Source organism: Sinocyclocheilus rhinocerous, unplaced genomic scaffold (genome assembly GCF_001515625.1).
Source record: "Sinocyclocheilus rhinocerous isolate Xijiao unplaced genomic scaffold, SAMN03320098_v1.1 scaffold1, whole genome shotgun sequence".
Classification (NCBI taxonomy): domain Eukaryota; kingdom Metazoa; phylum Chordata; class Actinopteri; order Cypriniformes; family Cyprinidae; genus Sinocyclocheilus; species Sinocyclocheilus rhinocerous.
This window is the reverse complement of record NW_015638974.1, coordinates 746,361-757,365: the sequence shown is the minus strand read 5'-3', so window position 1 is coordinate 757,365 and position 11,005 is coordinate 746,361. Positions and strand designations below refer to the sequence as shown.

General features: G+C 34.3%; 1 protein-coding gene and 1 pseudogene across 1 annotated transcript; one reads left to right on the top strand and one right to left on the bottom strand.

The window, feature by feature from the left end:
- LOC107750428 (transmembrane protein 144-like) overlaps positions 1–4,309 on the top strand; it is a 5,913-nt pseudogene extending 1,604 nt beyond the window's left edge.
- A 392-nt stretch (positions 4,310–4,701) lies between these two features.
- LOC107750429 (mediator of RNA polymerase II transcription subunit 28-like) lies at positions 4,702–7,742 on the bottom strand. Its single transcript, XM_016565793.1, has 4 exons — positions 7,538–7,742; positions 7,130–7,196; positions 6,182–6,294; positions 4,702–5,802 (listed from the first exon to the last, which is right to left on the bottom strand). The coding sequence occupies exons 1-4, from the start codon at positions 7,694–7,696 to the stop codon at positions 5,605–5,607; spliced, it is 537 nt and encodes a 178-aa protein (XP_016421279.1). The 5' UTR covers positions 7,697–7,742; the 3' UTR covers positions 4,702–5,604.
- Positions 7,743–11,005: the final 3,263 nt, after the last annotated feature.

The following is an 11,005-nucleotide window of genomic DNA, read 5'->3' as shown; positions in this document are numbered from 1 at the left end:
GTTTTAGTTTTAGTATAACATTATAATACCATTCATATTTTTGCTTTTTTATCATTTAAAGAAGAAACCAATCCGATGTTTAGTTGACATTTGAGGCTTAATTTCTATAGAAAAGCACTAAAAGTTTTTCAGTTAGTGTTTTCAGCGTGTTTATTTTCATATAAAAATGCGGCATGCAGTTGCATTAAACAGTGGTATAAACATCATTCAATGTAAATTGTGATAATCGTAATTAATAATCGCAATTACAATTTCAAGGGAATAATCGACAATTATGATTTTTGTCATAATCGTGCAGCCCTAATCCAAATGTTGTAATTGTATTAGCTATATTGTCAAGTAACACATGAACGCATGCCAAAATACTGTAGAATTTTATTCAGTGTTGATTCTAAGGACTCTGGGGGTCCAGAAAAAAAAGTTGTTAGAATAATAACTTGGAAAATGTTTTCAGTAAAAAAAAAATATATATATATATTTTTTTTTTTACGTATTCACATATTTATTTATTCATTCATTTTGGAAACAATTATTACCCAAAATTATGGTAAATTTGAGTCTTCATGTCCTTTGCAGAGGACATAAAATAAATCAGTGTTCAATAAATCATGTCCTGCTTTGAAAGCACACTAAAGAGAGGACGTTTGCTAATAATATTTCATTCATTTTCAGTTCACGCTACTGTGTATATGTGCAGGCATGTTTTTCCAATGGATTCTGTGTGCTGCTATATGGACAGTCTCCCTCGTGGTGAACATCATTCTACATAGTCCAAAGTTTTGGCCTCTTGTTATGCTGGGAGGAGCAATCTGGGCTACTGGTAACATCTAATTACTTAATATGTCAATATAATTTGATAATTACTGCTTGACAAAAATAGTAAATACACCAGCAATTATCACATCTATTCTTGAAAGACTTTCTCATTTATATTTACTGAGGATACAGTGTGAAATTCTGTCTGATGTTTGTGTGTTTTTTAGCTCTAGGTAATATAACTGTAGTTCCTATCGTAAAGACTATTGGGCTTGGTCTTGGTCTTCTTATATGGGCTTCATTTAATCTGCTTTTGGGTTGGGCCAGCTCACGGTAAGCAAAATCTCATTTCAGAATCCAGTTATTAGCAGCATAAACACACACACACGGATTCTTGCTGCTGATTTTAGGTTTGGTTTGGTTGGTTTGGTTTTGGTGCTGAGACTGTTTCCAAACCAGTACTGAACTTCTGTGGAGCAGGTCTTTGTTTACTTAGGTAAATGTGCATGCATTCATATTATTATTATTATTATTATTTATTTATTTATTTTTTTTCAGAATGTGATGTTACTTGTAAGTCTCATTATTTTAAAGGGGTCATATGATGCTTTTTTAAAGATCATTATTTTGTGTATTTGGTGTAACAGAATATGTTGACATGCTTTAATGTTCAAAAAACACATTATTTTTCAAATACTGTACATTATTGTAGGTCCTCTATGCCCCGCCTCTCTCAAACGCTTCGTTTTCTACAAAGTCCCTCCTTCCGACAACTTCAGGGATCTTATCTATGCACAATCAGCTTGTAACACTCCAAAGAGAAAGGAAAACTTGAAATCGCATCATATGACCCCTTTAAATAATGTCTGTTCTCTTCTTTTTCCTTCACCCTTTTTATTTCCTTCATTTTTGTATGTTTACAGTGCCATCGTTTTTTTCTTTGTGAAGACTGATGTTCAAAGATCTGCAACATCTGAAGAAACACCATTACTAATAGACCATGTATGTTGACATATTTAAAAAATGTGCTTATAAAATCTCATTTTTTTTCAGAGGGACATGGTGATGGGTTAAAAAAAAAATGAGATGAAAGGAAAAATAAATTTTCAATGCTTTTTTGTCCTGCTGAAAAACTTTGTTTCTTTGTGAAGTTTCTCAGAGGTCTAAATTACTTTTTGCGTTCCCCTGAGAAACTTTGCATTTGCCCATAAAACTGTTCATCAGCGAATGCAAAGTTCCTCAGAACGCAAAATTTTGAGAGCTAACAAAATGTTTCTCAGAGGAACAGAAAAGCATTTAAATATATTTTTTCCATTACCATGTTCCTTTAGAAGCTCTGTACATTCTTGAATATTTCATGTTCGAATATTCCAGAATAATGAATAATATACATTTTATCCGAAGACTGTGAACTCTGACTCTGTGGTAGCAACAGATGATTCCTGGGTGGATGCATTAACACCACGCACCAAACGTCTTGTGTATGTACACATCACACTTACGTGACCCGTTACACACTTTCCTAACACTTTACATACATAATATGTGAATATAGATGAATAATTTAATTCATCATACACCATCAGCATCAATGTTTTACAGTAACACAACATCAAAAAAAATCAACCTTTTTATGAGTAAATGTTTTTGTACTACTAGCATGTAGTATGAACCACAATAAATTCATAATTAAAATATACGAGTATCCGCATACTGTATCTAACAGAAAAATGCATTTTTAAATACGTTTATAAATGTTGCAGTGGAACGTTTCTGGCTGTTGTCGCTGGACTGCTGTACGGAACATCATTTGTTCCAGTTCTGTACATTAAAAACCATGCATCTGATCCAGACAGCCAGTACAGTGGGGCTAGCTAGTTTGGTAAATCGAGATTACCTCATTATAAACATTGGTTGAATTCTTAAATATGAACTATGATGTATTTTCTGTGTTTGTACATAGATCTGGATTACGTCTTTGCACAATATAGTGGAATTTTCCTCACTAGTACAGTGTATTTCGTCCTGTACTGTGCCATCAAAAAAAACAAACCTCAAGTTTTTCCTAAAGCAGTGCTGCCAGGTAACACCATCACTTCAATTTAAAGGAACAGTTCACCCAAAAATTAAAAATTTGCTGGAAAATATACTGACCCTCAGGCCATCCAAGATGTAGATGAGTTTGTTTCTTCATCAGAACAGATTTGGAGAAATGTAGCATTGCATCATTTGCTCACCAATGGATCCTCTGCAGTGAATGGGTGCCGTCAGAATGAGAGTCCAAACAGCTGATAAAAACATCACCGTAATCCACACGACTCCAGTCGTGGTTTGAAGTTAAAAAACATTTTAATGATGGATTTGTTTCTTACAAACATGCAGCTTTTCACTGAACAAGATGTTAACTGATGGACTGGAGTCGTGTGGATTATTGTGATGTTTTTATCAGCTGTTTGGACTCTCGCACCCATTGCACCCATTCACTGCAGAGCATCCATTGGTGAGCAAGTGATGCAATGCTACATTTCTCCAAAGAAACAAACTCATCTACATCTTGAATGGCCTGAGAGTGAGCACATTTTCAGCTATTTTTTTTGGCTGAATACTCCTGTAATTTACATTTCCTTTAGAATTGTTTATCTTTCTTCCACATACCTGTGTATACCTGATCTTGTATAGAATTACATTTTTACCTTGTAGGATTCCTTTCTGGTATCATGTGGGGTGTAGCCACGTGCTGCTGGTTCCTGGCCAACAATTACCTCAGTGCTGTAGTGAGCTTCCCTATTATCACCACAGTGAGTGACAGATCTCAAAAGAATGCATGTCTTTATGTACTTTCCACATATGTTTTCAATAATGTGCATTTGGAAGTCGGGAAGTAATTCCAAGTATGGGTCACCATACTTTGGCCACATGTCACGTCACTTTTTTTTTTTTTGGTTCATTCCAGGTTGCTGGATTGATTGCAGCTCTTTGGGGTGTTATAGTGTTCAAAGAAGTGAAGGTAAACACTTGTGTGTATGAGTTGTGTTCCTGCTGTCTATTGCTTTTACCGTTTTGTATTGAACTCTTCATCTCCTCCTCTCTCTCCCTCAGGGTTGGCGAAATTACATTGTCCTCATCGTTGCTTTCTGTCTTGTTCTATCTGGGGCATTATTGACTGCATTTTCAAAGATTTAACCCTATTTTTAGACAACGGCAAGAAATGTGTAGAAAAAAACTTAGGTTGAGTTAACACTAAGTTTTTCTTTAAAATCACTTCTGCTGTTTTAAATAGTTTGAATACTGCAAATGAAAAAGATTTATCATGCAGCTGAACATACTGAAGTGAAACAATATAGTTTATATCAGGGAGGGATATGGTCCTAAAATAGATAAGATACTTGAAATGTTTTAGCAATATTAGCACAGATGTTATGTTAATGTTATTGGGGACACAATTCACTATATTTGTGTTGTATTTGCAGTAACATACTTTTTTTTTTTTTAAAGTCATGTTTACACTATAATGGACCTCATTTCACTGTATGTTTGCACATGTAATTAATGTTTGTTTATATATATATATATATAGACAATGAAGCCTATTTTAAAACCATTTAAAAAGATTTTGCATGACATTTTTGCATGAGTTTTGCACATTTTACCTTCAAATTCTATTTGTTTTTCTTTAAGTTTTTGTATTTCCAATTATTCCTAATGGTGATTCTCGGTACTGTAGTACAGTATTTTTATTTTACTGTAAATTACATTTAAATACTGCAGTGCAGTGATAATAAATATTTACGTTTTTCATGTTACAGTAGTTTTTTTTTACATTTGTAATGATACTGCATTACAATATTACAGTACAATAAATGTCATGTAAATATATTACAATACAAATAAATGTTGTTAATGTCACCATGCAAAAATGTTCATGGTTTTAAGAGTAGGCTTTGTTTTCTTGTATATAATCTCCAAGTATGTTATGTAACTTCTTTTTTCTTTCTTTTGATTTTGTAATGAAAGTCATGAAATTATAATGTCATTTTGGCGCATTCTTTAGAAGTTTCACCCATTTATTGATCAATGGATTGCTGAAGGGTTTTTATTGTTGCCAAATTGTGTCAGAAGCCTTAGATTGTATTTGTAGATTTGACTTTAACTTTACTAAAAGGGAAATACAATTACAAATGCAAAGTTAATGGATTTGTGGGTAGTTGGAAAATTGAAAACGTTTGCTTGTGTTCATACAGCATGTTATAAAGGGAGAAGATAAAAGCACTGAGTAGAAAAAAAAAAATAATGTAAGGGAGATACAGTGCTGGACTGCCATGCCAGGAGATAAAGGAAGACCAAAGAGAACTTTAAAATTAATCTGAATGTACTAATTTTCAACAAAACATGTTTATTTTAAACTTTACAAAAGGTGTTTTAATAAAATATGAATAATGTGGAAAAAAATATTTTTTTATTCCACTTAATTCTCTCTAACAGAAGCCCTTTCTGGTCACTGCAGCTTTATGAACATCTCTACTTGAAATGTTAAAAATGTGATTAATTTGATGTGATTAATTAATCACATTTCCTACCTAACAAAATGAGTTTTAAGTATGCTTATGATTAATTGTCAAAAACCCTCAAGTTCTTCAAAATGACCTCCTTCTGGCAGACCTACAAGCTCCTAATGAAAGAGAAGTGGAAGTAACGTCTTTTAGCACCTCTTGAAGCACATCATGGATGTACATTACAAAATCATCACTGACAAGAGTCCACAACAAAGGCTTATTGTACAGTTTGCTGGGCAGAGAGAGAGGCCCCTGGAACACAGTCTGAATAGTGTTCTGGATCTCCGTACATGCTTCAGTTTGGCTTCATGGGAGCAGGGAGGTTGGCTGAGGCCTGTTCCAGGAAGGCCAGTGGACCCTGTGGCAGTTCTGTGGGCTTCTTGTGCTGGACGTTGATGTCCTCCAAGACCTGCTGCCAGTGATGGATCTTGGTAAGATGTTTCTGAATCAACATCTCCTTCCTTTGGAGTTCATTCTTCAGTTCTGATGCATCCTGAAACACAGAACAGCATATATGACCCTGTGATATATTTACAGTAGGAAATGTACAAAATATCTTCATGGAACATGTTCTTTACTTAATATCCTAATGATTTTTGGCAAAAAAGAAAAATCTATCATTTTGACCCATACAATGTATTTTTGGCTATTGCTACAAATATACCCCAGCGACTTAAGACTGCTTTTGTGCTCCAGGGTCACATTATATCACAGTATATATAGTTTATACTACAGTATACTGTATGTTTCAAATGTTAGAATGGAACTGCAAATGTTTTAAAAGGTTTATGTAAGTGGTGTTGGTTTAAATAATGTATGGTTGGATTTTAAACAATGCTGCAAAAAATGTAAAAGCAAAAATACGGGGTTACCTCTTTTTCCACCTGTTCTGGTTTCTGTACAGACAGCTGCAGTCTTTTCTGAAGGAAGAAACATTCAGTCTGTCTGGCTACATCCAGAAACTTCTGTATACACTGATCAACCCCTGAAATGCACAACACGCAAAATCATGAAGGCAAGACTTTACAGGTAAAACCATTGTTTGTTTTTTTCAAGCACTGGTCAATTTTGAGATTTCGGGCTATTTCATCTTTATAACGTGTCTTCCTTCAGATTAGTGGAAGGAAAACATCCAAATTACACTTTATCTATTTGTGTCTGTAGACTTTTAGTTACAATACATAACTTAAAAGGCAACTTTCTTAAATTGAGTTTTGTCTCATGTACAGCCAGGAATATCCACTTCAGTAGCATTTTTACACACCAAACATTCCAGGTTCATTGCTATCTATATTAAGGTTTGTTTTTTTACTGAGGAATTTGTTCATATATTATTTGCCTCATTTACATAATATTCTACTCCTAAAAAAATTTTCTGGCTGTTGACAGTCTTTTTTATTTATTTATGGAATTATAAAAAAAATAATAATAAACTGTAAAAACCACTGAATTCATTCATTTTGAACCTAGTATTATCCAATGTTCAGATTTCTGTTCTGGAAATGTATGGAAATTATTGCATATTTAATGAAAGCATGCCTATTTGTATATATAAACATAACATTTCAGCAAACTTGTTATACTATATATATATTTTTTTTTTTTTTTGCTTCATCTGTATACATGTACTAAAAGGGAACTATGGTAATTTAATAGTATTTTTTAAAGCAGCTTGTAGTATAAGGTATATATTTGAATATGGTAATTATTAAATATTTATCAAAGTTCCCTGTTATTACTATCTCATATAATAGCACGGGGATGCAGCCATGTTTATATATAAGTAACAACAGAAGAGAGAGGAGGAAAAAAAAAATTACCAGTCCTAATTTCTTCCTGGTCTGTTCCGTTCACATAATCTTGACTGACAAGAGATGCAAAACACGCCTGTGATAATCAAAAACATTAAAGGACGGATGATTAAAAGACAAACTCTAGAATAACACCACCACTGATTATATAGACTAAAATATTAACTAATAACAACTCCAGTGACAATGTAATGGACATAACTGACACCGTTTCGATCAACAACCAAGCAAACAATTAATTTCTACTGCATGCATAAAACATGTACTTATATAAAATAAGAATACATTCATATTAAATATTAAAAAAAAGGTTGAGAGCGTGTATAATAAGTTGATCTATCTAGAAGCAGTCAATCTTGTACAGAAAACCTATCACTGGCACGTAAGCAGCAGCAGCAGTTTTCTCGATCTCCTCACCTCGAAAGAAGCTTCCAGTTCATCTACTAATGTGTTATTTGTCCCTCTATTACCGGGAGGACCTGTGAGGAGCCCTGGCTGACCTGGACCGCCGGGACCTGTAGGTGCATGAGGTCCAGGAGGCTGCTGACCAGGAAACATTCCGCCCATAGACGCCATTTCTCCACTAACAACAACTCGTCTTCTTCGTGTGCGTCAGAAGACGCGGCAGGCTATTGAAGGTGTAAAGTATCGCCACCTACCGCACAGGACGAGCAACGCAATTCATGTATTCATGCTATTAAAAAAAGAAAAATGTTACAAACAAGCAAATTTCCACCACCGTCATTTCCACTAAATAATGCTACACATCACATTTCTCGCATCACATCACAATCGCATTTCAATTTTCAAGCTCTTCAACATTATTAACCTTCTATGGTATGCATTATGTTCTAACCATGAAATATTTTTTTCAAATAAGTTTTTATTACATGAAATAGCTTCAATCATACAAATCAAAACAGATTAATAAATAAATAAATACTAAGGGAAACGTTGCTATGGCAACGCTGTACCACAATGGAAAATGGTAAAAAAAGAAAGAAAAAAAAGTAGATGATTTTCTTTTCTATTTAAATGCACATTTCTTTTAGAAACAGACAGATTTACTGTAGATACTCGGAACTCATGCAAACCAAAAATAAGTAGATCCCTATCATTTAACCTTCACTGAAGGCTAACTCATCCTTACTCTCGTCACATGGAAGAGCTAACTCTGCACTCTTCAGTAAAATATTGCTGTATTCATTTTCTGAAAAGAAGAAGTAATTTTGTTATTTATACATAAATACAACTACAATAAGCACTTCAAATAAATAAATAACTGCAATCATATTATTGATGCTACTATCTATAAAAAAATCCCCATTACTGCAATTCCACTGTGGTACAGCATTGAATAAAAATATCTAATTTACTTAACAAAGATGGTGCAAAAATCTCCTTTGAAAAGAGATGTATAGAAATGAGGTTAATTTAATAGCATGCAATAATTCATGACATGGATTTTTATATTTTAAGGTTGAAAGGGTAATGTACATAAAAGTTATACATGTAAAATGTCTCCAAGACAGATTGGATAACACAATGAAAAAAGTTGAAATCTGTTTTAATAAAATCAAGTACACTGCCCAAACTTCATATCTGTTACTGATTCTTATTCTGTATCCATAGTGACCTGAAAACCAGACTTTGTATTTCAGCTTCGTGCCATTGCACATTGCTCATTACACACACACACACACACACACGGATGAATAACAGCTCAAAATTCGCTCTTTTCACCTCTCCACTGACTTGGGCCTCTTAAAGAAAACTTGAGCAAAAGAACCAGCAGGCAGATAAAAACTGACAGTCTGCACAAACAAGTCAAAGAGAAAGTTCACTGACATTTAAAAGAGCTTGAGCTCCAGAGCTATACGTCTAATAAAATTGGCAGAAATATCTATAGAGTCTAGTTGTCATTAAGTGTTAGAAGAGTGTTTCAAAGCCTCTTCAGTGACCCGTGGGTTTCCAGTAATCAGAAAATATAGATTTACCAATTTTTTATTTCTACTTCATGTTTAATGTCAAAATGAAAAAGAAAGAAAGAAAATACAATGATAGAAAACATTTTTGGAAGAGCTAGTGAACCTTTGAAGTAGAGTAAATCTCTTCAGTTGTTTTACATCATTACAGTATACAGGTGCATCTCAATGAATTAGAATGTCGTGGAAAAGTTCATTTATTTCAGTAATTCAACTCAAATTGTGAAACTTGTGTATTAAATAAATTCAATGCACACAGACTGAAGTAGTTTAAGTCTTTGGTTCTTTTAATTGTGCCCACACTGCCAAAAGCACCAAAAGTTGGTTAAATGACCATGGTGTTGGTGTGCTTGACTGGCCAGCAAACTCACCAGACCTGAACCCCATAGAGAATCTGTATATAAGGGAATATTGACTTTTATCCATAAACATGCGCTTGAACGCACTTTTATTCACTTATTTCTTCCACCAGGTGGCGCTGCTCTGTTCGGTAAGAGAGATTTCACTGGGTGCATTGGAACTAATTCCACAGCTTTTGTCAGGTAGGTTTATTTTTAAACGCCAAATTCTGAGACCTTAAAGTCTTGGCTACAAAAAGATACCGAACATTTCTACTTTTAGCCTATCGTTCAGAAACTTTAAAAAAAAAAAAAAAAAAATGTACAAAGCAGCTAAAATGTAAAGGTAACTGGATGAATTGTATCGGCTAAACGTTCTCTTAAAATGCATGTGACAAACTGAACTTGCACTGACCTGACGTCTTTGTCTTGAGGACACAATTCAATCTTTCGGTTAAAATCTATCATCTATAGTTGACTCTTGCCTGGGTGTATGCCAGTGTGATTTACTGTGTTCACTTGTTTACCTAACAGCTATTATATGATATTGAAATTTCAGTTTGGAGGACATAATTCACTGTCATTTATGAGTGTTTTGAACTACAGTAGGCTATATGATTGAAACCATCATGTGACATTTTCCTGTGACAACTTGCCCCGGTTTCCCCTATATTTTTCCTATCCACATTTTTCCTGGAGTAAAAATGGGCGCGGCCATTTGTAAATTCTATGGGTCTGGCTTCCAGTCTCATCTGCATCCAGCTATTTTTTAGCTGTACAAAACAGTTCGTTTTGCTGCTTGATATTGAAAATTGGTGTGTCTTATCATATTATTTTAATGTATTATCTTATTTATGAACACACTGGTTTGTAGTGCAAACAGTTTTACCGTTTACTGCACGTTGTTATTTTCCTCGTTATTTACCTATAGTGGTTAATGATCCGGAAGTCTCACCCATAGGCTTACTTCCACGTTGAAGAAAAAGGTGGATACCCAACTAACAGGGAACGTCCTCAGAACTTTAGCTAATAGTCTGGCAAGATTCTCTGAAAGTTCAAAACAAACATTCTTCCAGAAACGTCAGTAGAACGTTGGCTCAAAGTTATCTGGTTTTTAATAGGCCTAACGTTCTGAAGACACACACACACACACAATGTTATTTGTACTTGGTTCTTGAGACTTTTTTTCTGAAATGTATTAACATTAATCGTTTAGTGGACGCCTAAGCGACTTCATCTAACGCCTAACCAGGATTTTTTTTTAAAAACATTAAAGGTGACATAAAATGAAAATCGGACTTTTCCAGGTTTTAAGGGCTATAATCAGGTCCCCGGTGCATCTACCAACCAAGGAAACATGAAAAAGATTAACCCAGTAACTTTGTTTTGGGAAGCCTTTTTCTGCAAGCGTCTGAGAAAACGAGCGCGTGTGATTTCACTCTCTTGGTGAAGTGGCAAAGGGATCTCATTATAATGTTACCGCCCCTTAATCTGTAAGTTTACACCCCACACAGATCTAAAATAAACATGCGATTTATTTCCCAGCTGTTTACCTTCACAGA

Bases quoted from the DNA above. Each gene is read 5' to 3' on its own strand.
- LOC107750429 (XM_016565793.1), bottom strand. From the start codon at position 7,696: ATGGCGTCTATGGGCGGAATGTTTCCTGGTCAGCAGCCTCCTGGACCT. The intron at 7,197-7,537 runs GTGAGGAGATCG...TGATTATCACAG, and splicing joins AACTGGAAGCTTCTTTCGAG to GCGTGTTTTGCATCTCTTGT. The intron at 6,295-7,129 runs GTAATTTTTTTT...TGTGCATTTCAG, and splicing joins CCAGGAAGAAATTAGGACTG to GGGTTGATCAGTGTATACAG.